This window comes from Anguilla rostrata, chromosome 1 (genome assembly GCF_018555375.3).
Source record: "Anguilla rostrata isolate EN2019 chromosome 1, ASM1855537v3, whole genome shotgun sequence".
In the NCBI taxonomy this organism is placed as follows: domain Eukaryota; kingdom Metazoa; phylum Chordata; class Actinopteri; order Anguilliformes; family Anguillidae; genus Anguilla; species Anguilla rostrata.
The window spans coordinates 70,294,918-70,320,781 of record NC_057933.1 but is presented as its reverse complement, the minus strand read 5'-3'; the positions used below and the strand labels follow the sequence as shown (position 1 = coordinate 70,320,781).

Here is a 25,864-nt window from a genome sequence, read left to right as displayed (position 1 = left end):
ATATTTACGAAAACATTCTGGATTAAAGCAAACTAACACAGTTGTAAATAGATAGCTTTGTTTATTTACTCATTTTCTTTGTCATATAAGAAATAAATGATTTGAAAGTCACCACTGAGGAATGATTCACTAAAAACACAGAGAAAAGAGGATTTATCCCTGAAAGGGGGTCTTACAGACCTTGACCCCTATCCCTTCACCCTAGCCAAAGCAAATAGCACATTTTCTTTATACACATTCATTTCACAGCTGGCTTCTTAAAAAATCTCATACAGTTTTATTTTTGTAGTTGGTAGCATTAACACCCTTCATTTGAAGCTTTCTTTCATTCACAATTATTGAGTGTAATAAAATTTCTTGTTAAACGGTGTGCCAATATAAATTTGACATTACCTACTTTTCCTTATGTCGGTTTCAAATTAAAATGATTTGTACAGTTTTAGCAAAAATGCAGAGAATGCATTCATTTGAATGCGCATTGATTTCTCTGTTTGAATTGCCGTCCAACTCGGACAGCTGGTAGATGTCAACTGTGAATCTATTCATATGAAGGGTGTTCACACTTTCAAGCACTTTTGCGTACATACACATCTCTCCACACATCTTGCATAATCATTTAGTGCATTGCTCAAGATTTCCTGAGAATAGTCACAAAAAGTCCAAGGCAGCCTGACCCAAATCAGCTCTTATAACAAGTACTGTACATCTAAGCAATAGCAAGAATAAACATATTTCACATACCGTAAATAAACTTAACAGATAAAGGAATAGTTACCTTTTACAATCATACACGATTCTGTGCAGTTATGGAGTGGAATGAAAACCGCAGGAAGCGAAACTGATGATCTCAATTTAGTGCAAATAAACCAGAGAAAAAAAATCCCTTTCCTTTACAGGTTGGTGTACAGTAAACTACAGAAACTGGGCTTGATTGTCAGATTTGTCAGTTATTACTGACATAATTGATCACAACCAATGATGACGCAATCAGTACTGGGCAATCTCCTGACAGGTTAAGCATTACACCCAAAAAGGACACCCACAGTCCCCAGACCGTATGCATTTCTATAGGTTTTCTCTGTGGCCTTCAATAAGACATTGGTCATAAGACTTAAAATAAAAAACTGGCAATAAAAGTTAACCGATGTACCTAAAAAATGGCTTATTTATCTAACACAGATCTCTGATGTGTATAAAACCATGAACACAGTGGCCCTTTAAAACTATTGTATGCCGACTATCATTTAAATAAATGACATTTAAAGAATGTGCATTCATATTGCTTTCATACATAATCCTAACTTCTCCAAGTACTTGTTGCTGAACAATGTAAAATGAACTAACAAAATCAGTTTTAACAATTTCTAAGTATTTAGGCAGAGGGCCAAACATTTCTCTTCTTCCTAGACTGGGGGACCTCCTTCTTTCCCCCTCAGAGCCCCATTACCAGAGAAACAAATGTGCTTTGAGTATAATGTGGAATGCGATGTGCAAAAACTGCATATAAACACACAGTATGTCTGTTCTGGAGACCAGAGGTCTCGTGGGAGGGATTGGTCTTTATTTTATCAATTTGAGCGCCTTGCCCAATTTATCGCGGTTCTCCTTAAATTATGGAACAGGCAGTGACGGGACGGCGCGTAAATGGTGCAAGGCTGAGAGAGGCGCTGTTTTTAATTCTGGATACATTCCCAGAGTTTCAAACCGGAAAGCCGCAATAAATAAAAATAAATAAATAAATACATTGATTTTTTTTTTTTTTTTTTTAAAGCAAACAACAAAAACATGGAGTGAGTTGGAAGACCAGTATTAGACAGAGTGGGAGAGAGAGAGAGAGAGTCTGGGAAGATACAACTCCCCTCCCCCACAAAAGTAAACAAACTGTAATTCTCATCAGCAACCAATTAAACGCCCATTTTTTGGTCTGACATTTTCAACTGAATATCTAAGCACCACTGTCTAATTAAGACCGGTCCAGCTTAAAGCACTGCCATTCTTCTGCCATCACCTGCAGCGGTGGAGGAGTTGGGACAGCCCGACAGACTGAGGCGCACTCAGGGCAGAAAGGGCTGGCTGGCACCCCTTGCGTACACATTCCCATGTGTACCATTTCCCCCACTCCTGACCTCAAAATGAAATAACTGAACTATTCGCTCTGAACTCTGATCTTTGGTACGTGCCCATCAAAGGATGGAAATGTAGAAACTACTTCTGACACCACAAAGGGTGACTTCGCTATTCGCTACAAATGATCTAAGTGGTTGAGGGAGAGAAAAACCTTGCATACTTATGTTTTAATGCAGAGATGGTACCATCTGCAACAAAATAAAGAAGGATGAGACAGAAAATTAATTTTGGACCGATCAGAGGCAGTTCTACTTATCTGTCACAAGGTGGCAGAAATATATGGTAGAAAAATATACCTGGCAGAAGCCCATTGTATAACCCCATGGTAACCAATCCTGTTCCTGGAGATCTACCTTCCTGAAGGTTTTCCTTTCAACCCAAACCCAAACAAGCACACCCGATACTACTAAATAGCAGCTCAATGAGATCTAGAGCTGTTAAATGAGATGTGGCATTGTTAGGGTTGGAGTGAAAACATACAAGACAGTAGATCTCCAAGAACAGGGTTGGTTACCGCTGGTATAACCAGAATGCCTAACCTGACCTTAATCTGATGTATACGAGCTGTCAACACACAGCACCATTCAACCCAAGCAGAAGGCTCCAGGGCTTCAGCAACCGCATAAAGGCGCCCAATAGCTGTACCACAAAAAAAGCATACTGTGTTTAAATATGTTTCTAAACTATGTTCCCTTCACTGGATTTGCACCCCTGCCCTCCCTTTATTTTACAATTTATTCTCCACTCTTTTAAGATTGCATAGTGAACAAAATGGACCCCACACCAACACCTCCATAACTGTATGTACAGTACCTTAACATCTAAACAAAATAATTCTGCACTTAAGCACTTTCAGTTCTGCAGTTCATCATATATATATTATATATATATATATATATATATATATATATAGATCATATATATTACAGTACAGCAAATTCAATTTACAGAAGGAAAAATAAAATAACGAAATAAAAGATGAAATAATAAAACTGGAACTTGAAGTAAAATAAATTTGAAAATAAAGCAACAAGAGTTGCGAAAGAACAAAAATAATTGAGAGAACCCGTTTTAAATTTTTTTTTTTTGGTTTTAATAAGTGCCCCAAAATGAGATGCTTGTCACGCAGGTTTGGTCACCTGAGTCATGCTCCCAGTCTTACTGAGAGAGCAGGGTGGGTTACAATGGGCGCTACGCATGCGCTCATACTCACACACACACGCACGCACGCACGCACGCACGCACGCACGCACGCACGCACGCACGCACGCACGCAGCTACCAATCTGCGACACCGATATGCAACACGGATTCAGACCTGAGCCACATCACACACCCACATCTTCCCTTTACCTTACTCCTCCTCCTCCTCTTCCTCCTCCTCCTCATCCGCTTCCTCCTCCCACCTCGCTTGCGTGGGTGGGGGGCCGACTGGGGAGGGGGGCCCAACAGCCTCCCCTGCTGTGCCGGCGGGCACCCCCAGGCCTCTCCACAGGGGCCCCGCGTAGGCCAGCCTGCTGGAGGCCAGGAGAGACATGGGGTGGAAGGGGCTGTCAGGGTGGTGCGGGTACACCAGCACGGGGCCTGAGGAATTGGCCCGCGGGGGCGAGTGAGAGAACGAGGAGGAGTGTGGCAGAGAGGCGGGGTCTACGAGCGGCGACAGGCGGTGGGGCCCCGGCGCGGCCCCCTCCCCCGGCCCCGGCCCCCTGCGCGGGCGGCGGGTGCGCAGCTCCAGGCAGCTGTGGCCCTTGCGGTGGCGCTGCAGGTGGTCCTCGCGGGCGAAGGCCTTGTGGCAGAGCGGGCACTCGAAGGGGCGGGCCCCGCTGTGCAGGGAGCGGTGGTTCTTCAGGTCGTAGGAATGCAGGAATCGGGCGGGGCAGTCGGGGCACGGATACGGCCGCTCCCCCGTGTGCTTGCGCATGTGGATCTTCAGTTTGTCATTCCTGTCAGATTAAGGGAAGGAAAGAAAGACAGATGGGGCGAGGGAGGGAGGGAGGGAGGGAGGAAATATCACAACAGGAAGACGTTTTGTTAGGAATAAGTCTACAGACAATATAGCAGAGCAATGATTCATGTTTTAAACTGACTACTTGAAGCAGTCAGATGCGGACAGGTAGTGGCAGACACCTACACACACACACACACACACACACCCAAATGCATACACGCACACAACACACACATACACACACACGCACATACACATGCGTACACACACGCACTCACACTCACACTCACACACTCACCGGGTGAAGCGGACGCCGCAGGCTGTGCACTGAAAGGGCTTCTCGCCCGTGTGGGTCCTCATGTGCCGGGGCAGCTTGCCGGCGCCGTGGATGATCTTCTGACACACGGGGCACTGCTGAGGCGTCTGTGACTTCCTCTTCCTGCCCCCGCCTAGCGCTCCCCCTCGCTCGGGGGCCAGGGGAGCAGCTGCGGTCCCCCCGCCCCCGTACTCTCCCCTTTCCTCCTCCTCCTCCGAAATCCCATCTTCGGGGGGAGGGGCCGAAAGGCTTTCCTCCCGGGGCCAGCGCACACCCCCATTGGCCGCCGGAGCCGCCACTCTGCCGTCGCCGGGCTGGTCGCCGTTCTGGCCCGCCAGGGGGGAGTGCTCCTCGTAATCGGGGTGCGGGGGCGCGGGTGCCACGGGCTGGCGATGGTCCGGCGGAGGGGAGGAGGGGGGCGGAGACGGGGGGTGCGGCGGCGATCTGGACTTGGAGACGTGCCTCCTGTCCTTCTTGCGGCGGGACACCCGCTCGGCCTCCTCGGCGTGGTCCTCGCCCTGGTCCCTCTCGCCCAGGATGTCCCGGCAGGCGTCGGCCACGCACTGGATGCCCAGCAGCTGGGCGGCCTTCAGCACCTCCCGCATGCCCGAGCTGCGGATGGTGAGGGTGGCGGTGTAGGCGAACTCCAGCAGGGCGTCCAGGGCGTCGGGCGCCACGCAGTCCAGCTGGACGCTGCAGCGCCTCCCGGCCCCAAAGTCCCCGCCCTCCCCCTCCTCCGCCCCGAACAGCCTGCGGAAGTAGATGCTCACGGCGGCCATGACCGAGCGGTGCGTCAGGTAGCGGGTGCCCCGGGAGGTCAGCGTGAGGTCACACAGCAGCCCCGCCCGCCGCTGGGCATTCAGGCAAGACAGGAGCTCGCTGCTGTGCTCCGGGAAGGGGATCCCGATCAGACCGTCCTCTCCTGGAGACATCGCCACCTGCTGGACCAGAGGAACAATCACACCAAGTTTACTATAGCGGAAAAAAAGACCTTTGAATAAATCAAAGGAAATGGCAGCACACCAAATTTAAATATTAAAAAAAGAGACATCATACATCTATAATTTCAATATCACATCACAACATAAAAATGGTTCTTCGGGGACTGGTATTACACACCACACCACACATACTACAAGCAAGGCCAGTCCATGTGGGTAAATATTATTTTAATGCAAAGTAAAAAAATAAAATAAATAATTAAACATTTCTGAACTTCTGAACATGAGAAACTATTTGGTACATAGAAACACTTTAATGGGCAGCAGGGTTAGGCTACTTGTGCCGCAGGATAATAATCTGAAGAATAAAATGAATTACAATGCTTCAATATTACTAACACTGTAACATTGATCATTTTGTCACAAAACGCACACATTCACACACTAACCAAACAGAGACATGCATGCCACAAGCGTGCGTGTGTGCGTGTGTGTGTATTTTTGTGTCGGGGGGAGCACTGCTTTATTGTTCCCTCCACTGTAATTCCAGCTAATTCAGGCAGGGCTGAATTTGGCGAGACACAGTGGCACGAAAGGATCAGAGAGATAGCGGAAAGCAGCAGAGGGTGTGTGTGAGAGAAAGCTTTATAGCTTCATCTCGCTGAACAAAAATAGCAGGATGAGAGGGAGGAGCAGTGCTCTCGTCCAGCTGCCTACACTCTTAACTGTTCCTCACATGTGTTCCACATCATGGCAACCCCCAAATGACTATAATCCGGATGGAGAAAAAGGTGAGAAAGAGAGATCACTGCAAATGAAATAAAGAATAGGTGGACTGAGGTGAAAGTCAGAGAGGCAAAATGGCCTCTTGTTTGCTCATGCCACATTCATTCTACTGTTTATAATTTCCCAAAAGCGCCTAGGGTCATTCTGTGTGACAATATGTCCCAGAGAGAGGTGAAAAATCATTTGCCCCCTTCCTGATTTCCTCTATTATTGCACATTTGTCACACAGAATGGTTTCAGATCTTTAGACAAAAAGGAATATTAGACAAAGTGAAACTGAGTAAACGTCACCAGAAAGGTTCTACAAGCACACTATGCCATGATCAAAGGAAATTCCAGAATAGATGAGAAAAAAAGTTGATTCGTATATCAGCCATTTCTAAGGCTCTGGGACTCCACTGAACCACAGTGAGAGAAATTATCTCCAAATGGAGAATACTTGGAGCAGTGGTGAATTCTTTCCAGGAATGGCCAGCCTGCCAAAATTTCTCTAAGAGTGCAGTGAGGAAGTCCAAAAATCTGCAGGCATTTCTAACCTCAACTAAGGTCCGTATTCATGGCTCTACAATCAGAAAGAGACTGGGGGAAAAATGGGATTCATGGGAGAGTGGCAAGATGGAAAACACTGCTAATAAAGACAAACGTCAAAGCTTATCTCACATTTGCCAAAAAAGCACCTGGATGATCCCCAATACTTTTGGGATAATGTTCCATGGACAGATGAGTCAAGTAGAACTTTTTGGATAATACTGATCCTGTTATGTAAATACAGAATTTCACAGTAAGAACATCGTACCAACAGTCAAACATGGTGGTGGTAGTGTGATGGTGTGGGGATGCTTTGCTGCCTTGGGACATGGACAACTTGTCATTATTGAAGGAACCACGGATTCTGCTCTGTAAATGCAGCCAGACAATGATGCAAAACACAAAATCCAAGTCCACATCTGAATGGCTGAAAAGAAACTAAATTAAAGTTTTAGAGTGGCCTAATCAAATTACTTTAAACCCAATAGAGATGCTGTGGCCGGACCTGAAACAAGCAGTTTGAAATCTTACCATGCTTAAAAACCTACCAATTTGTCTGAGTTAAAGCAGTTCTGCAAAGAAGAGTGGGCTGAAATTCCTCCACAGTGATGTGAAACACTGATATCCAATTATAGGAAGCTTTTGTATACAGTTATTGCTGCTAATGGTGGTGCAACCAGTTATTACGTATAAGGGGAAAATGACTTGTTTCAATGGGTGGTATGTGTGCTTGAAAATTCTTTCAATACATAAATAAAATAATTTCAAAAAAAGGGTTTTGCATTTACTTTGGCTCCCTTAGTCTTTAATTTAGTAATATTACATTTTGTCTAAAGATCTGAAACCATTCAGTCTGACAAATATGGAATAATCGGGGAAATGAGGAAGGAGGATGTAGGATGCAGTCGACTACAAATTTGACTCGCGCGGGCCATTAGCTGGTGTTTGCAAGCTGCTTCCAACTGAAGAACGTATTTATAAAAAAACTTTAAAATAACCTCAAATAGATAGAGGAGCAAAATGGTAAATGTAAGGTGAACTCCACATTATTTGTCGAGATAGGTTGTTATGTGTCTTTCGAAGAGCCAATGTCCTACTTCGCTCTAGCTTGTCCGTGGGCTCTCAATACCGCTTCATCGTTTCTCTGTCCGCTTTCATTTCCATTCGTTTCCATTTCCTATAATCACTACGGGTGGGGAGGAGCTGGTGCCTGAGTGGCTGAGTCAGGGCTGGAGGGCCATTCAGTCTAACCACTCGCATGTCACTTTGCCGTAACCTTGAATAACACACTTCAGAATTTATCCCTTTCTTTCTTTTTTTATTTATTTATTTATTTTTTTTACTCAAGTGTCATTCAGTGAGATTGGTGGTCAGTGAAATAATTGAAAAACCACTCAGTAAAGAAAACATAATCACACTTTAAGGATGTGAATTGCAATTAAGGGCAAGGTGCCACAGCGGTTAAACCGAATGACGTCAGACAAATTCTAACGCTGGTCAGTCCATCTTCTGCTTTCCCTGCCTCCTACACCACACTGCCCATACTGTCCCTCAATGAATTCCGATCAGTGTAAACTCTGCTAGCATGGCTAGGGAATTAAAGAAAGGGTGCTCAGCAACACCAAAAGATGTCCACTTCTCTCTAATTCTCCATCATTTATTCATTCCATTATTCTACATCTCTTCATGTCATTTCTTGCTACCTTTCCACATTCTAAAAACCTTACACATTAACCCTTCTACATTAACCCTTTTCCCTTCTACATTAATCCTTTCCCTTCCATCTGACTACTCACTCTCCTTTAATTCACTTTTTATGCCGCATATTCTGGTCACAGTGGCGTGCGCGTTCAGTACATCACATTTATCGACGTTCACTAATCAATCCACCCCAAATAACTATTTGGAAAGCTGTAATACTTGTGAAATGCAATGAAACAAATGCTCAGTGCATGTTGTGAAATTAAACCTCTTGGTCAATGTGCTGAACTGGTCCTTCTTTGCAGTACGAAGCATCAGCGTTAACTTTGTGTTTAACAAAGCGGTATTTTAGTACCCAGTCGTATCCTTGCTGAATACTTCACTGGTTAAAAAGAATTTCCTGTTGCACTCACCTGGCTTGTGGGTAATGAATGGTGCATAGAAAACAGCAACTCATGAGTGGTTAACAGATTTTTATGGTTTGAACTCATTAAAATAATTTTTTGTTCGAGGCTTTAACTCTCCAGCACTTGGCCTTTTCCCGTGTACAACCGATTTTTGCGCAGTGAGTTGCACACAAGTAACCATTTCACATGCATCATTGGAAATGATACAAGAAACTAAAATTATGATACCAGTAAATTGCCTTTTAACAAGACTTCCCAAAATGTAGTTTGAAGTATCATTTTTAACTGAATCACATGGCGCATTGAGTCCTGCGTATCTCTCTGTATAATTGGTCACTGGCACTGGCACAGTACATTGAGCTGTGTGATTCAGCCACTTTATTTTTCTGTCTCCCTCTCTCGCTCTACCAGCTCAGCCTCTCTCTCTCTCTCTCTCTCTCTCTCTCACACCTGGGGTAATTTTCCACTAACAACGGACTCCCCCCCCCCCCCCCACCATCACCACCACCTTCCTCTGTGTCTTTCCTTGCCACAGCAACCAGTTGCCCATTTGCTATCCCATAATGCTTGGTGAGAATTGCCTGAGGGAGCAGCTCAACAGATGCACATTCTGTTCACCTGACTAACCTGCTCCACAACACCCAACCCCCCCCCCCACCCCCCAACCTTTACACACACACTCTAGGAATGAGAGTCGCTTGAAACAGGTCCAATGTTAAAGGTCACAATCAGTTATACATTTAAATATATTGCATTCATTTGCACAGACCCCAGTTGAAGACTTCTCACTGAAAGCATACACAAAGGTAATTGAGGCAATTATTTCTCTCTCATCTCTGTGTCTCGTTCCTCGTTCTCCTGTGCTTGTCTCTCGCCCACCAAAAAGCCAAACCTGCAGCGCACCTGCAGTAGACTGAACTTAAACAAGCAAGCGAACACACATTTAAACCAGGCGCTTAACTGTGTGGAACCGGGACAACCCAATCCCTGCACCTGCCCACCGCCCCCCCATCCCGGCAGATACTGAAGCCAAAGTGGAGCCTACCGTGCCAGCCCTCATGGCCAGATGCGATACGGTGGAGTAGACTCGAGTCTGTTTCTGTGTCATAGCATCAGTCTCGCTCTTTTTCTTCGTCCCTCGTTCTCACTGTGTCTCCTCTTCCCCTTCTTCCTTTCTCTCTCTTCTCCCCTCTGTTTGTCTCTCTTTTTTTTTTTTTTTGAAATGCGTTTTTTTTTTTGCGGCTTTTCAGCTTAACCTTCGCGTCTACGTTTCTGCCGTTTGAAAGCGGGGTATCCTCTGGGATCCCTACTTCTGTCTCGCTCTCTCACTCGCTTTCTCGCTCGATCTCTTCCTGTTTTCTGAAAAGAGGGTGTTTGAAGACGGAGAGAACAAGATGGAGAGAGACCCCTCCCCCCTCTCACCCACGCGCCCCTCTCTCCGAAATATGCGGGCCCGCTCCGTCATTGCCGATAATAATCGACGAAGAGAGAACGGCAGCCTATACGAAAAATATCACCCCTCACCTACTGCTCTACAGCGGCTCATCTCTGGTTCACTGGAAATGTAGGCCTCATTTCTATATAGCTGTAGCGCAGAACACCACGTAATAATACCTTTTACGTCTGATTCATTTGGCTACACATTTTTTTCCTTAAAGCACCTTGAAATACATTTTCTAAGAATCACATTATGATGAGTTATGAGTTATGAACAAACATAAATATTGTAACAAAACATGCTAAATTATTCAGTTGACAGATGATACACAGTAAAATAAAAAATATATAAACATGAAACCTGTGGCTACTATCATTGTAACACTACGGGCATTGTAACAAAACCAAACTATTGTTATTACAATCACAGCAGTAATAACAATATAGTAAGAGTAGTAGTAACAGCAACCTAGGAATTACAGCAAAACTGAAAAAAAGGTTTTATAACACAGCATTTCCAAAAGACAAGGTCATTGGAACTGATGTGTGCTGACACAAACATGTCAGCAGAGGTTCAGAAGTTGTGGAGATTTAGCCAAGGTGTCTCCCACGCCTTCGAGCGAATGAGCAGCATGCTGGAAAATAAATCAGACGAAGACAAAGATAGCTCTTCAGAAAAGGTCATGTTCCCCACAGCGCAAGTGCTCATCGTACAGGGACAAACCAAGAGAGGTTAAATGGGAAAAGTCCCCGTCACACGTGTATGTCTGTATGTGCGTGCCAGTATGTATGTATGCTAGAGCGTACCCTATTTGCGTTGACAGTTTGTTTCTCTGTTAACTTTAAATATCAAACATAAGTGTGTGTTCAGTACGAAACACAGCAGGACGGTGAGAACCTTCAATCATGCCTGGTCCGCAAACATGAAATTGTGTACTTGTGACATCTGAATAGATTGAATCAACTGTAAGGGGCAGATTGAATCAGACTGGGATGGAACTAGTCTTTAGACATAAAAGAGCATCGTTATCAAAACCAGGCTTGTTTTTGGCGATTAGCAGGATTCAAGTTGCAATTCACTTTCACCAAAATGTTGTTTGATAAACAATAATCTTTCAGCTAAAATATTCCATTCAGAATTCCGGGGGCAACCAGCAATTTAAATAGTTCACAATGCTTTTGCAATCTCAGGTCAATGCACATAGTTAATAAAAAGAAAATGCTGTTGAATAGGAATTAATATCAGTCACTGGTTTATATTTAAGCAGATTGCCATTCATATGGGAAACAAGTGAAGGGTTATGTTTTGAATGTGGATATAAAAAGGGGAAGTTAAAGGCTAATTATTATGCAGATTCCATTTTATTTGGAGCATGCCTGTGTCATTTGAGAGAATGTATATTTAAATATAGTTAAATTTTCTATCAAGATAACGGAGTCACTGGATGGCATTGTGCAGGTAAGAGTTAGATTAAAAAAAACAACAAAGACAGAGGGACAGCAAGAGGGAGTAGTACGTTTTGTTTCATTTCCGGTATATACAAGAAAAATCCTGACTTAAGTGATTTTTGTTTTTCTGTTTTTGTTTTCAGCATGTTTTTTTTTTTCTGCTGCATAGTTTTGGAAAGACAGGACCGATTCTTTACAACTTAGCCAATCAACTCCGTGACACATCTCTTCCAAGACTGACAAATAGAAAATGAGAGATGTCTATATGTCAACACTGTGAATCACACATTGCAAAAGAAGAAAGCCACGAGCCAAGTTGTTCACAGATTTACTGCTACAGACAATCGCTTCATGGAAAACGGCTAAACAAGGGAATATATCGTCCATCGGGGGAATACTGTGATATTCTCAAACTGACTTAAAGTTTCAAATGCGTTCATATGCACATTGACAGCAGAATATCCCCAGTGCACACACTCCTACATTCTGGAACACACACTTGATGTCCGTGTAGACACACACACATGCAAATATGCAAATATGCATACATGCATACATGCAAACACACACACACACACGGTATACATACACATACACATGCACCACATAGGCATGCACATGCACATGTACATGCAGATGCACATGCATATACAGTACGCACATGCACGTTGAGGGGAATATCAGTAAAATAAGCAGAAGACAGGAACAGTAAGGGTTTGTCGGTAAACACCCACTCATTCTGCACCCCCCATGTTCTTGTTCCCTCTCTGGATCTTGTCTTTTCTCGATTTCTCTTAGTCACTCGGTCTCCGATCAGTTTTATTTTTGTGACAGCTCTGTTTCCAAAGCTTCTCTCTCTTTCTTTCTATCTCTCTCTATCTCATACCAAAAACTGCAAAACCATAAGAAATGCAAAAGGTATAGCAATCTTCAGCCAGCATGGGGACACACAAACCTGGCCATCCAGGTCCAACGTTCTCACTGATATCTTTTGTCTCACCGGCAATCATTCACAGAAATTGGCGACAGATCTGCTAGGGGATAATCTGAGTAAAAACGTCCCTCAGTTTTGATCCTGTGAAAGAGCACAAGCCAGCAACAGAACATCTCAAGGAACAGTGTAAGGGTTTACTTTCCATTTGGCCTTTCAAAATGTGTGCTTTTGGAAGGACAAAAATATGCCAATTTTACTTATCCTGATTACATATATTATATTTATATTCCAAAAAATCACCAATGAAACATATAACCAACCGGTACGTGTGATTTGTTCTAAAAAATGAACCAAACAGGGCAGGACAGAGCCCAATATTTTGAAGCGTTTTTATGTTTGGGGTGGCAGTGTAGTATAATGGGTAAGGAGTTGGTCTTGTAACCTAAAGGTCATAGGTTTGATTCCCAGGTAGGACACTGCCGTTGTACCTACGAGCAAGGTACTTAACCTGCAATGCAGCTATATAAACGGATGCAAGGTAAATGCTATGTCGAAAAAGTTGTGTAAGTCACGCTGGATAAGAGCGTTTGCTAAATGCCTGTAAAGTTATGTAGTGACACCCAAATTGATTGTTTGTGTCTATTATGTGAACAAAATAAAAATGTAAGTATTTTTTGAAATTCTATATCTTTGTTTTTCTTTTTTAGTAAACATATTATCGCATATAAATGCATTAAAACTAACAGGCCTCCTTTTTTCTGAATTGTTGTGGGTTTGTAGATTGCACCTCTTTGTTCCCCCAGCAGTTCTCTCTCTATCTCTCAAAACGGATTCTCGACACCCACTTTCTTTCAACAGTTGAGTCGCTCGCCCCTCGCCGTCAATATGGTTTCCTCATCCCTCACTTTCTCTTTGCTACAGCCACGCTGTCTGAACACTTAAACCCCAGAAGCTCGGGTGAAACGCGCTTCGCCGTCGAGAAACATCGTTTTTTTTTATAACTGAAGCCCTGAACTTCCAGCTCCGGCTTCGGCCCCTCTCCTTCCCTCATCATTTTATCACAAGTCTCTGTCACAGAAACTTTAAACGCAATTACGAAGAAAGGACGTCACCGCGTTGCCACAAAGGGGGGGGTTAAGCGTTAAGTGATAATTTTCCGTTGTCTTTCCTGTCAGGTCCAGCAGGTTCTCCCTCACAGACACAATCATATCAGGTGAATGGAAATGTGGAAAAAAAGGCCGTTATTTTTCAACGGAAGGAAGCCAGTTCACCATCATAGGGAGTGACGAATATATTAATTTTAGTGTCTAATGATTTTCTCTGAAGGTTAACTTAGTCTAATAGTATAGAAATATACACAAACAAACACAAACACACACATATACACACACACACGCACACACACAAACACAAAATAATCAAAATAATCCATGCTTAATAAACTTTGATTGAGTAGATTAAATCCTTTTGGACTAATATAAGAGCTGAATTAACTAAATTAAATTAATTAATATATTTTACTATGAACATTTCTCAAATATACTAAAAGCTGTCACGCAATAAAATAAAATATCTCTGAATTGTAACCATCCTTTTACATTGGCATTGCCAATTTTTAACACAATAAGAAAATTAGTTATGCTGAAAGTATGGCAGCACAGCACAGCTCAATATGTTTCAAGGTTTTTAAATAAATGAGTCAATAGCTTAAGTCAAACTCTTCTGTTCATCGTATTTACATTTAGTACCAAAATTAAAAATAGTGAACTGCAGCACTACAAGTAGAAATGCATACTAAAATTTGACTGATAACCTAAACTATATATATATATAATTCCATTGTAAGAAAGTCTACATTGTGTGATATCAACTGCACTAAAATTTAGTTCATGTATGTGGGTACTAAATGAAAAGGAAAAAAGGAGTTTGAGTTCTCAGATATAATATGTACAGAAAGCTAATCACAAACACACACTCACAATATGCACACACAAGCACACCATATACAGAAAACTACAGGTCAGAAATGACTCTACCCTGCACTATTTTAACACCAGTATTTGGGATATGCAAAACTCCACCACATCTTCAACAACCATATGACAAATCCTGAATTTAAAAGGTAACACTTGCACAAGCATGCAAGATAACACAGATAAACCTTGTGTGCAAGCCCACGTTGCACCAGCAAGACAAGGTGCACTATTAATTTCCGACAACACAGCTATTCAGCGCAATGAAAACAACTACCTGCACCACACAGAGCAACAGGACCTAAACGCGGCTCGTGGAAATAATGATGAGGCAGCTTTTGCCGTTCGTACCCTTCGTGGCTCGCGCGGCCCTCTCGCTCTCCCTGCTGTGCTCCTCATTCTCTCAGAACACTTCGGGGTTTGGAGAAAGACTTTCCTTGTTTTGTGACGGGGTGGGTGCGACAAAGAGACAATAACAAAGGAGGCAGGCAGAGCAATCCCTCCCCACGTTCCACCACACATGAGCACCATGCGTGGGCCTCCCTGAGCAGGGCTTCGGACCACCAGCTAGATAATATCTCCTTGCAACATTCTGCATTTTGCACTGGTCTTTAGAAATTAAGTGACTTTTTTCTGTGCGTTTTTTTTTGGTTTTGTTTTTGGTTCGTTTTCACCAGTTTCATCCACTGTACCAAGATAACACAACAAAATTGCAGCATCTGATAACTGGAAGAACTCTCAAATGATTGGAGGCAGAGGTGGCCTCTTTCCTCACATACCAAACGGATGGTTATGAGTAGGTCTCCAGGCCCACGCTTCGATATGAGCAGCTCGTATGAATACCCTGGTGGTTTTGCAAAGGGTGTTTGTATCTCCAAAATAATGTATTTTAACTCAGTATAGTGCAAGCATGAGAATATATTTTCATTTGGAGAAATTCATTAAGTGGTTAACTGAAAAAAATACACGATGACAGACATTCAGGGTGCACACATTTGCAATACGAAGAGACAGTCATGGTGCATTTGAAAAAAAATATTTTAATACTGCATTTACATGATCATATCAGCCTGCACAAGTCTCTCTGTTAAATATCTCAGAAACACTAGGCAGTACCATGTGTCAATAACTGACTTCGTACAATTCGTTTGCATGTTAAATAGAGACAAAAGCTGCAAAAAATTGAGAAATTCTTTTTTTGAATTGTAATATGAATTTACAATTCCCCCATGAAAGTGAAGGGAGAAAGAGGAATAAGGCAGGAAACAAAGAGAGACACGACCTCAATAACTCATCTTCAGTGAAGACCAGAACTAAAGCTTAAATCATTATTGTTATAATTTCTTAAGTTTGACTACAATCATGTATGTTTTCCACTGAAGTTCAAAGATCTCACGTTCGGACATTCAGGGTTTCATCAGTTACAGTAAGATACAATCTTACCCCTTATGGCCTTCAAAAAAGTTTTCGAATAGTACGCAAAATGTGGTTAAAATTGTGATATAGAGTAGAGTAGAGTAGAGTAAAGATTTAATGTCCCTGAGGGGCAATTTGGCTTGCGAACAGCAGTCAATAATACTTTACCTTGAGTGATTAGCAGTACTTGGATGTTTTTAAATACTTTTTAAAGTAAAGCAAAGGGGGAAGTGGGGGAGTGTGAAAAAGATGATGGGAGGAGGAGAAGAGGGTCTGATAACGGGACAGGAGGTGACAACAGAAATACGATAAGGCACTTTTTTTTTTTTATTGTTTTTTTTTTAAAGAGCCCTATTCTTCGAAAACGTGCGCACATGAAAGGGTGAGAGTGGGAGAGGAGTGTGTGAGTGAATGGTGGGTGGGAGATAGAGTGATAGAGAGAAACAAGGGAACAGAGAGAGGGTTTAATCTGAGAGGAAAATCATGTCTAACCTCCAGAAATCTGCGGCACAGGGTGCAATGGAGGGGGAGATGGAGGAAGTTAGAGATAGAGGGGAGAGGAAGAGAAAGAGTAAGATAGAGGCAGGAAATTGTGTCAGTGGTGCAGGTGTGTGTTCATAGAACATGGCCTCACAAAGTCATACAATGTGGTAACAGCAGAGTCTCGTTTCATTGGACGAGACTCGTGTCACCATCAAATAAAATGGAGCCTAAAACAAATGAATTAATTGATTACAATTAATCGTGCAGACTTACGGACAGATTCAAACGAGCCTATATACTGGAGATCCGACCTGTTAGGAAGGGTACATGCGCTTCATGAGGAAGTAGCGTGCACATTTATATTCATACTGTGGATGTGGTGCAATATACTAGAATATCTGTTCTTAATGCCACGCATTATGCCTTAAATTTACAATCAGTTCTACACCAATATAAGAACAGAACAAATCCAGAAATGCCTTATGTTTTACATTTTATTTAACTTTTATGCAACTGAGACATCTCTTGACAATGGGAATATTTTTTTTCTATAAAATGGTGTGTGAATTCCATATCTTTTCTATGAAGTTTCATATTCTGCCTTGAATTATCTGCTTGTCACCTTTCCAATTGTAAATTTTACTTTGTGTGTCAAACAACATGTTGATGCAACAGAAGACATTAATTGAAAAGATTCCCAAAGAAAGGTCATGCCCTTTTTAAAAATAATACAAGGTAGAATACAGAAATAGTCTTTCCATGTTTACCTTTCACCTGGTGCCAAACTAAAATACCCCAGTCTTATTCACTCTGCATTATCACAATATATTATATAATTTTTAAAATCTCAAAGGAATACAATGACTTGCTCAGGTTCTTTTGTCAATGAAACAAATATGTGATCATTTTAATTAGATTTAAGGGTCCCTTACAGAGTTTGACCACTTTGAACCGTTTAACCTTTTCATGAAAGCTACTAACATTTTCTTTTATGGTGTTTCACGGGCCCAAACAGTGTGAAAACACACGCAATGCAGAATACTTGTGCGTAAGTGCGTAGGCCTGTGTGAGAAGGGGGGCTGACAGTGAGGTTTCACACCCAATCTCCCTGTCTTTCTATTCATTCCGTTTCTATCTGGTCAGCAGTTTTACTGTGCCCCCCCAAACCAGAGTGCGAAGGCATGTGCATACACACACACACACGCACACGCACACACACACACACATTCCCACGCCCACAGAACACGGTGGGCGCGGGTGCGCCCATTTGAGAGACAAAATGAGCATCACAGCAGCTTTTGAGCCTCTACAGTTCTCTCTCGCGCCGTGCACCCTTTCTGCCAAAAAAAGAGACGTTTTTGCACGATGGTGTTGCAAAACCAACTGATCCTGATCAGTTTCCTCTTCCTGTTGCTTTTTAACAGATTTTTAAAAAAATGTCTGTCATGAAAGTAAAAAGACAGAGAAAAGGCTAATGATGGAAAGAGAGCATATAAAAGCGTTCATGAGGTTGGGCCCTAACGGTTAATATGAGGGACCAGAAAAATAATGGTACGTCATCAAAAATAAAATAGGCCTTTGCTTTCGTCAATGCGTCAATTCATTAATCTAAAAGCCAAAATTCTAAACCACTGAATGAACAAAGTTGAAATACAGAGGCCAAATGCTTCACTGGAAGTCTCTTCCTCTTTGTGTCCCTTTACCAGAAGTACATGACGGAGGCTTCCTGTGATGCCCACTGAGTACATTAGCCTCAGTAACACAGACTGCCTGCTGGTGGTCAAAAAGTTGTCAATATGACAGAAAGTTTAGAGATAAACAGAAGTGTCGGGCATTTACTTCCTCAAATGTAACAAACGTACGGGGGGTGGGGCGGGGGGGTGGGTGGGGGTGGAGGCAAGTTGTGGGACATGTTGAAACTCTGATGGTCGTACCTCAGTGGGGAACAACTGCCAGGATTCACTTCTTTCTTCAAGCTTCATTTCTAATTTCCTTGAGCGCTCATACATTTTTCCAGATTTTCCTCAATTATTCGAGGATTTAATGGCAATGCATACAAATATGAAGGCGGTATCCTGACAAGACAACTGACCAACAGGTACTGTACATAAAACAAAAGTACATAAATGATGTACTACAGTCAGACGGGCAGATTGGGGGGGGGAGAAAAGCAGAAAACCTGCTCGGAATGGGAATTGCTGATACAGCAACAGAGGGGGAACTTTACCACCTCCCCCTCTCTCTCTCTGTCTCCTTCTCTCTCTGAAACTGAAACCCCCAAGTGCTAACAGGGGGAATTTACATGGGTCCACATGCCCTAATTCAGAGACTTCCTGGAACTGTGTGTGTATGTGGGTGTGTGTGTGTGTGCGTGCGTGTGCGTGTATGTGTGTGTACGTGTGTGTGTGTGTGTGTGTGTTTCTGCAATCTTCCCCTTCCTCTGACAGCCCACCCCCATATGGCAAACTGACACACAAGCATACTGTATACACTTCCACGAAGAAGATCAGTATTTCTTTCTCTCTCTCTCTCTCTTTGCCTCTCTCACACAATCCACACACACACACACACACAAACACACACATACGCACACTTATGCCTGTCTCATCTAATCTCACCACGGCAAACATGCTAGTAGCCGTAAGATAAAGTGTGTCGTTACTGAAAGTGCAAGATAAGTCAGTACGAGCAGTCCGCCAATCACAGTCCCTACCTCCAGTCCATAAACCCAAGAGATGATGATTCCCTGCTCCTGCTCCCCCTTCCTCTGCCTCCGCTCCCGTCAGCGAACAGACAACTGGCCCTCCTGCGTCTGCAAGCTGCAAGAAAGACCTTTAGAGAATCAGTCAAGACTGCAGTGCCCCAATTTTATTCAAGCCACAACACTAACGCTTCACAATGCATTATGATGTGTGAGTCTTAGAAATGTGTGGGTCCTTTTTCATTGCCGTTTCGAAAAAGCAAAACCGTTTCATTTTACACGAAACCTGTACAGGCGATTTATCTGCCGCCAAAGGACGATGTACAAGCAGTCTACATGACACCGTTCTTCATACCCCACCCGTTAACGCTGCATGCCCCATTAGCCTTTCATACATGCATACACGGTTATATGGTCAATGTTCATTCGACACGTTGATTTATTTTTAAAGTGTGGACAGGATGTTATAAGGGGAAGAGAGGGTCTGTGAGGACAGGAGGAGGAACGAGAGTTAAAGACCACTTCCTTTCACCAGCAAACAGAAGCGTCATAGACAATAAGCAAGGGGAGGGAGCACATGCGATTATCCACAGCAACGGGAGCAGCTCCTTAAAAGCAGCCCAACGCAAGAGCAGGCCGGACAGATCGGGCTCCTGCTTCACCATTTACCGCCCTGCGGTACGCCATTTTCTCCCACTGACTGGGGGAGGCAGGCTCTGCGCAGCAACAGCAAACCAGTCTGGCAGCGAAGATGCAGCACTGCCGTGCAAACACCCTTCATCCATCCCAACACACATCCCAGCAAACTGGCACAGGCGCCCGCACCTTCCCACACAAACACGCACAACCCCCCGCCAGCGATCTCTGTTCAACCGGCCGGTATTTCCTGTTAGCAGATTAAATCATATTCAAACTGATGCAGCATTAAAAAAATGTCCTACCTCAAGACTGGAAACCCTCCCCGGGCTTTGACACATGACCCACACAATAACAGAATATTTATCAGTACTGGAGTTCCACAGTGAATTGTTATAATGACAAATATTTGGATTAGAGTATTTGACTAGCAATTTGACTAGCGAGTTAGACTAGCGATAACACGTTTGGAATTTTATTCAGGTTTGGGGTATTTACAGGACTATAAATGGAAACTCATCAGAAGAATTACTTTTCCATGCTTTGAAACAAATATATTTCAGCTTGTATCCTTTACCCCTCGATAAAAAATCCACGCATACAATTTACTGAATATACAGACTCTCATATATACTCTCTCATTTTGATCCTGTTTTTAATTAGTACACAGCCTCCAAAAAGTAAAAATGCACTTCCTGTTTTTTTTTCTTTCTTTTTATATATAGCCTCATTCTCTTTTAGCTCATCATAAGGGTGAGCAGTAGTATAATGTTGGGTGGAAAAGTCCACTCAGACTGGAATTTCACTTCTGTGCCATTGTTTTCCTACCATCAGTTGTGTCATTATTGCCTGTTGGGCCCTTGTCACTGCCCTCCTCAAAGAGGGGCCTGACAGACTGCAGTGCAGCTTGTTATCTGGCTCTTCTTAACCCACTAACAGTGAGGGAGGCTAAACTGTTTAAACCAAGACTAGTTAAGTCAAACTAGTCTGTTAATGGCCTGGGTGAAATGAAAACCCGCAAATAATGTGACCCTCTGGGTTCACGGTTGAGAAGTCCTGTTCTTAGATGGTGAGTCTTGTGTATTTTTGTGTTCATGAAATTAGTTTGCAGTCAGTATTATTATTATTATTATTTCGATTGTTGTTGATGATGATGATGTTATTATTAATTGCCTTGGCACCATACAGTATACATACATACACACAGATACTATACAGTAGTATCATACAGGTTGCACTGTATCAATTGTCACTCTTGGATATTTATTGAATGTATTTAGATGAAACCGCTTGCTCACTATACAACAGCATTGCTGGGGATTTTGACAGGAACAGATTAATAACTAAACCATTTACCATCACCAGTTAACCACAATTCTGCAATATTTTTCCCATAAAAATACTCTTAATATCAACAATTTCTTTCATCAGATGAGATGTCTTCAAAGCTACACTTTCACATTTACAAAATTATAAGATTATACAATTATTTTTGTAGTACAACTATTTATATTTCACATTCAAGCATTTGATGAACTGAAGCAACTTTTTTAATATGTAAATTTCATTTCACCCAATATATTTTTTAGAGATTATTAAATAAACTATGTGTATAAATCAAGACACTATGCCTTCAACATGCCATTATAGGCAAATAATCATGAGTAGATCTAGATCTAAACCATGCCCGCTCCAAACACAAAGCATACTGTACACCACATCATACCACACCACAAAATACTGACACACCCAATTATGCAATTTCCAAATCTGCCAACATGCCTATTTACTTTTAAAGGACAAACATTCTACCTTAACAATGACAAAAGTGATTCTCCACAAGTAAACTACGCAAAAAAACAAAAAAAAAAAAAACCCTAGGTTGCATCTTTCAACAACAACAACAAAAAAATTATTATAGCAGTATTACATTTATGCTGATGTGGATGTTAATGTGAAAGTGATTACAAAACAGGGACTGCACCTACAGTAGAGGAGCACTGCTGGTGTGAAAATATTCCATTCATCAGAAGATGAAATATAAATGAAACAAACATATAACATTTTTTTTGCAAGGAAGCCCAAAACAGAAATTGTATCACAGATCAACAGCAAGCTGCGGGGGTAACCGAAGGAAGCCAACGCAGACACAGGGAGAGCATGCAGGCTCCACACCCAGGTGGCCAGGCCAGGGCTCAAGCCCAGGACCTTCTCGCTGTGAAGCGACGGTGATACCCACTACACCACCGTGGCGCCCACCTAGACAACGACGCTTCACGAAAGGAAACTCAGATGTCATAAAACCACTCCAACAGTCCATATCAAATCAGAGAGGGGCGCAATTACCAAAGGCCACTAGACCAGCCTGGTTAATGCCTGACTGCAGTCTTCTTGGGCAGTCACATGACCCTTTAGTTTTTTGCGTCACTCCATACCATGAACTTATTTGAACCTCTATTTCAAAACACTTAACTTTTTTTTGCAAAACACCCCTAACTTTATAAATAACATCTGTAAGAACTGCCGCTATACTTAATTGTACACATTTTCTGTGCGACGGTGAACAAGTTGTCGGTTTAAACCACACAGCCAAAGAGCAATCCGTAAGAATAATCTAACTAATTAAGGTAATTACACAAGTAGCCTTATTAAGACATCCTGATAAAGGAGAGGGAGGAAGCCACCTGACAAGGAGACGATGAAAGGTATGGAAAAGCTATAGGTATGGAAAAGATGGAACTTTAAGATAATAATGAATACGTGCACTGGCAATCATTTTATGTTCAATCATTACTTTAACGAGGAAGAAATTGACGGACACAGGTCGCTCCCTCACACATGAACGGATATTCATCGTAAACTACTATGATATGATACAATCTATGTTTGTGCTCACGCATAGCATGGTGGTCCCAGCAACTTATGTATAAAATTCCGATTAACTAAACTATACATTTCCATTAACTAAACAATCGGCGAATTTCCAAGAAATGTATCTAGGAATAATCGGACGTAAACTACAGTGAAGCAGTCGTTTTAATTTATTCTAGTTACATGTGTCCGTGTGGTGCGCTCGATAGCCTCGTGCTATCCAGACAAATGCAGTTAGACAGTGTGAGGTGCATACCTGGAGTAGCCTTGACTACACGCAAGCACACAACAAAATCCAGTCTGCTGTTTTAATAATATTTGCAGGAAACCGTATTAACTATGAACTACACAGACACACGAGTTTTGTCGATTGTAGCGACATTAAAAGAGGTACACGGATGAGCTGCAAGCGAGTATAACAAGTCCAGCCGGTCCGTCAAGACAACTGCAGGCGAGTAAGCATAATTTTACTCCGAGGAAGTAACACTGTCTCCATTTATGTCTCTTTTCAAAGTAAACATAAGAAATGTGAGACAGGTAACCAAGTCAACCAAAATAAATATTTATGTTGAAAACTATGAATGAGTTCAAGGCATTAGCTGTGAACCAGGGAGAAACATCAGACATAGCCTGTTTACTGTTGTAAATAATAATGAGAAATCGTAGTCTACTTCAACATTACGCTGGTGATGTGCGTGTTGGCAATTTTGGTTTTGGGTGTCAGCCGGTTTTCAATGCTATAATTAGCAGACAGGACAAGTAATACAGTAGCCTAGTCCACACGATCTGCCTCACCTGTCCGCCGACCACACAGGTAAAATAGTGTAGATCTGCTATTTTTCTATCTAAAAGTTTGGTTATGCATATATGCATTGACACGTAACTGAATGTATACTCTAATAAACAGTCGGCTCGCAAGATAGGAAGAAATGACTGTCTACACGTCAGACGGGAGTTACCGAACACCCGTGACGTGGGCTAGTCCTCCCGTGACCCCGGTAAGGAGTGAGTGTGTGTGTGTGTATGGGGAGGGGGGTAGTGGTGGTGGTGGTGGGGGTGGCAGCTATAAAATATGGGAAAAGACCGACAGAAAACCCATTTCCAATATTGCTACACAGCACCTCGAAAGCAGGTAGACGGAGATGGAGAGTCGGTTACCTGTGCGCCGGTTTGTCAGAGCGGTTCACCTGTGTTGTCTTGTCTTGTCCCACCTGACCGGCTTATACTTCCTGGAATCAGACTCTAGTGTACCACCCTGTCTGCCCCCTCTTGTCACTCCTCCGAAAATACCTCCCTCCCGTCTCTGTCCAGTGTCTTTTTCTCTCACTCTTATGCCGTTTTACGCGGGTGTCACCGGGGGGGCCTGTGTGTCTCTCACTGTCGCCGTTTCTTGGTCCCTCTTTCGATTCTCCATAGACCGCCAGCTCGCTCACTATACCTCCCCCCCGTCGTCTCTGGCCCACTCCAACTCCCAGCTCCTCCTTATACTGCGAACCAGGAAGCGGCTTGCCCTACTTACGCCACGCCGCGGATTGGCTCTGGCGGTCCAGGGACAACCGGTGGGGTTGGGGGTCGGACATGGCGCGATAGGCTAATGCTGATGTCTGTCGCTGCGATGAGGAAAGGAGGGGGTCCATAATATTGATCGTAGGTTGAATTCCTGGGATGAAGCTCGCGCTAGTAGGCTGTAAGGGTGGGCGAATGCACAGTGAGCGTGTTGCTGTCAAAAACGGTATTTATATTCAAATAAATGTACGTGTTTGCTGTGCCAGTTGAAATGTACTGTACTGCTGTTAGCACTATCGCTGCACTTCTGCTTTCTATCTCATTGTGATTAAAGTGATGAGACACTATTTGCAAGCCAAATTGATTGCAATGAAGGAGACCAGTGTTGGTCGGGATCGGCTACACCGATGGGCACCAGCGCAAACACTCCGAGTAGGCATGGTTATATTATGCTTACGCCCAATCCAGTCACTAAGCAATGCCTCATCTTCTGTTCCTGTGATTGCATGATAACAGCCTGCAGGAAGTGCACAGACGAGCATGTAGGCTGACACATGTACTCAGAAAAAAAAAAAACTCCATTTGACACACACCGACTACACAAAGCCAAGAGTTGTGCCATCAAACACCTATTAGTTTTCTGTGTTCAGCTGAAATTTCTGTTAATTTTTTCATTTGTAATGGTACAAATTAACAGTGATATTAAGATAACGTGTATTGCTGTGTTGGTATCAAAGGACAGAATAAACTGCCTGACACTGAGAGGGGTAGAAAACAGAAATGGTGTAGGGGTTCAGAATGTGTGAGGGAGCAGACTGTGAGGATGCTCTTCGCACCCAGCTGCTTCACCCCCTCCCCTCGCTGCCACCCCAGAAAAAAAAAAAAAACGAGCTTCCTGTTTGAAGTGGTTCACGGATAGGAATCACCTTACTCTTTCTAAGTGTGTGCACGCACTCTGCTCCCCTCGCCCCCTGCTTCCCCTTCTCCCGCCCCCCCCCCTTCGCCTCCCGAAAAGGGGGAGCAGGATGTACGCGTAAATATAGCAGCGTGTGGTAGACCCACCCTGCCCACCTGAATACCACCCTGTCAATCTGTGCTGGCGCTGCGGTGTGGAAAAGCGCTACTGTGCAGCACGCTGAAGCCTGAGTGGAAACTCTGCTCCCCCTCACATCGCACCTCATTTAGTCAGTCATTATGGAAAGCACATCTTCTAGTGAATTCTGCCTCTTTAATGATGGCCTGCGCGTCGCGCTGCAGCTGCCGCCTGTTGGTTCAGCGGAGGAAGAGCATCCAATTTTTTTCCCAGCTGCATTTGTAGACGGCAAATTTAATTAGCGTTTATGTCGCCAAAAATTTCAGTCTGTAACATTCAAGAGTGTTGAATGTGGGTGTTCGGGGGGGTTGTTGAGTGGGATACATTTAAATATTTACAGCTAAAGTGTAAAAATTGTCAGATTAATTCATAAACTGACGGGAATCTGGCCTTGTATGGACCTTTTCAGGAACATGTACACCTACAAGCCCCAAACTAATCAGTACTATTCAACTGACTGTTCGCTGACACAACCAAAATACATATTCATCTGTTTACAAGCCACTCTAGCAGCCTGTAATTATAACCATATTAATTCTCCTAAATTCAGGAAAAGGTTCATCCTTAGCCCCTCATCATCTGGTTCTTCATCTGGATGAAAAAATGAACAAT

The 25,864-nt window shown here is 43.1% G+C and overlaps 1 protein-coding gene and 1 long non-coding RNA gene across 16 annotated transcripts; one reads left to right on the top strand and one right to left on the bottom strand.

The window, feature by feature from the left end:
• Nucleotides 1-41: 41 nt before the first annotated feature.
• On the bottom strand, nucleotides 42-24,074 carry zbtb7b (zinc finger and BTB domain containing 7B). Of its 9 annotated transcripts, none has more exons than XM_064297459.1 (4): nucleotides 23,812-24,074; nucleotides 19,159-19,277; nucleotides 4,373-5,331; nucleotides 42-4,069 (listed from the first exon to the last, which is right to left on the bottom strand). In XM_064297459.1, the coding sequence occupies exons 3-4, from the start codon at nucleotides 5,320-5,322 to the stop codon at nucleotides 3,481-3,483; spliced, it is 1,539 nt and encodes a 512-aa protein (XP_064153529.1). In that variant the 5' UTR covers nucleotides 5,323-5,331; nucleotides 19,159-19,277; nucleotides 23,812-24,074; the 3' UTR covers nucleotides 42-3,480. The 9 variants fall into 9 exon arrangements, with proteins under 9 accessions (XP_064153529.1, XP_064153503.1, XP_064153497.1 ...); XM_064297433.1 differs by having other exon boundaries at nucleotides 4,373-5,328; XM_064297427.1 differs by having other exon boundaries at nucleotides 19,159-19,264.
• LOC135233685 (uncharacterized) lies at nucleotides 22,201-24,506 on the top strand. Of its 7 annotated transcripts, XR_010323918.1 has the most exons (5): nucleotides 22,201-22,504; nucleotides 23,030-23,104; nucleotides 23,404-23,467; nucleotides 23,561-23,651; nucleotides 24,070-24,506. It is a non-coding gene; the product is annotated as an uncharacterized LOC135233685 (long non-coding RNA). The 7 variants fall into 7 exon arrangements; XR_010323919.1 differs by lacking the exon at nucleotides 23,404-23,467 and having other exon boundaries at nucleotides 22,208-22,504; XR_010323914.1 differs by lacking the exon at nucleotides 22,201-22,504 and having other exon boundaries at nucleotides 22,965-23,104.
• Nucleotides 24,507-25,864: the final 1,358 nt, after the last annotated feature.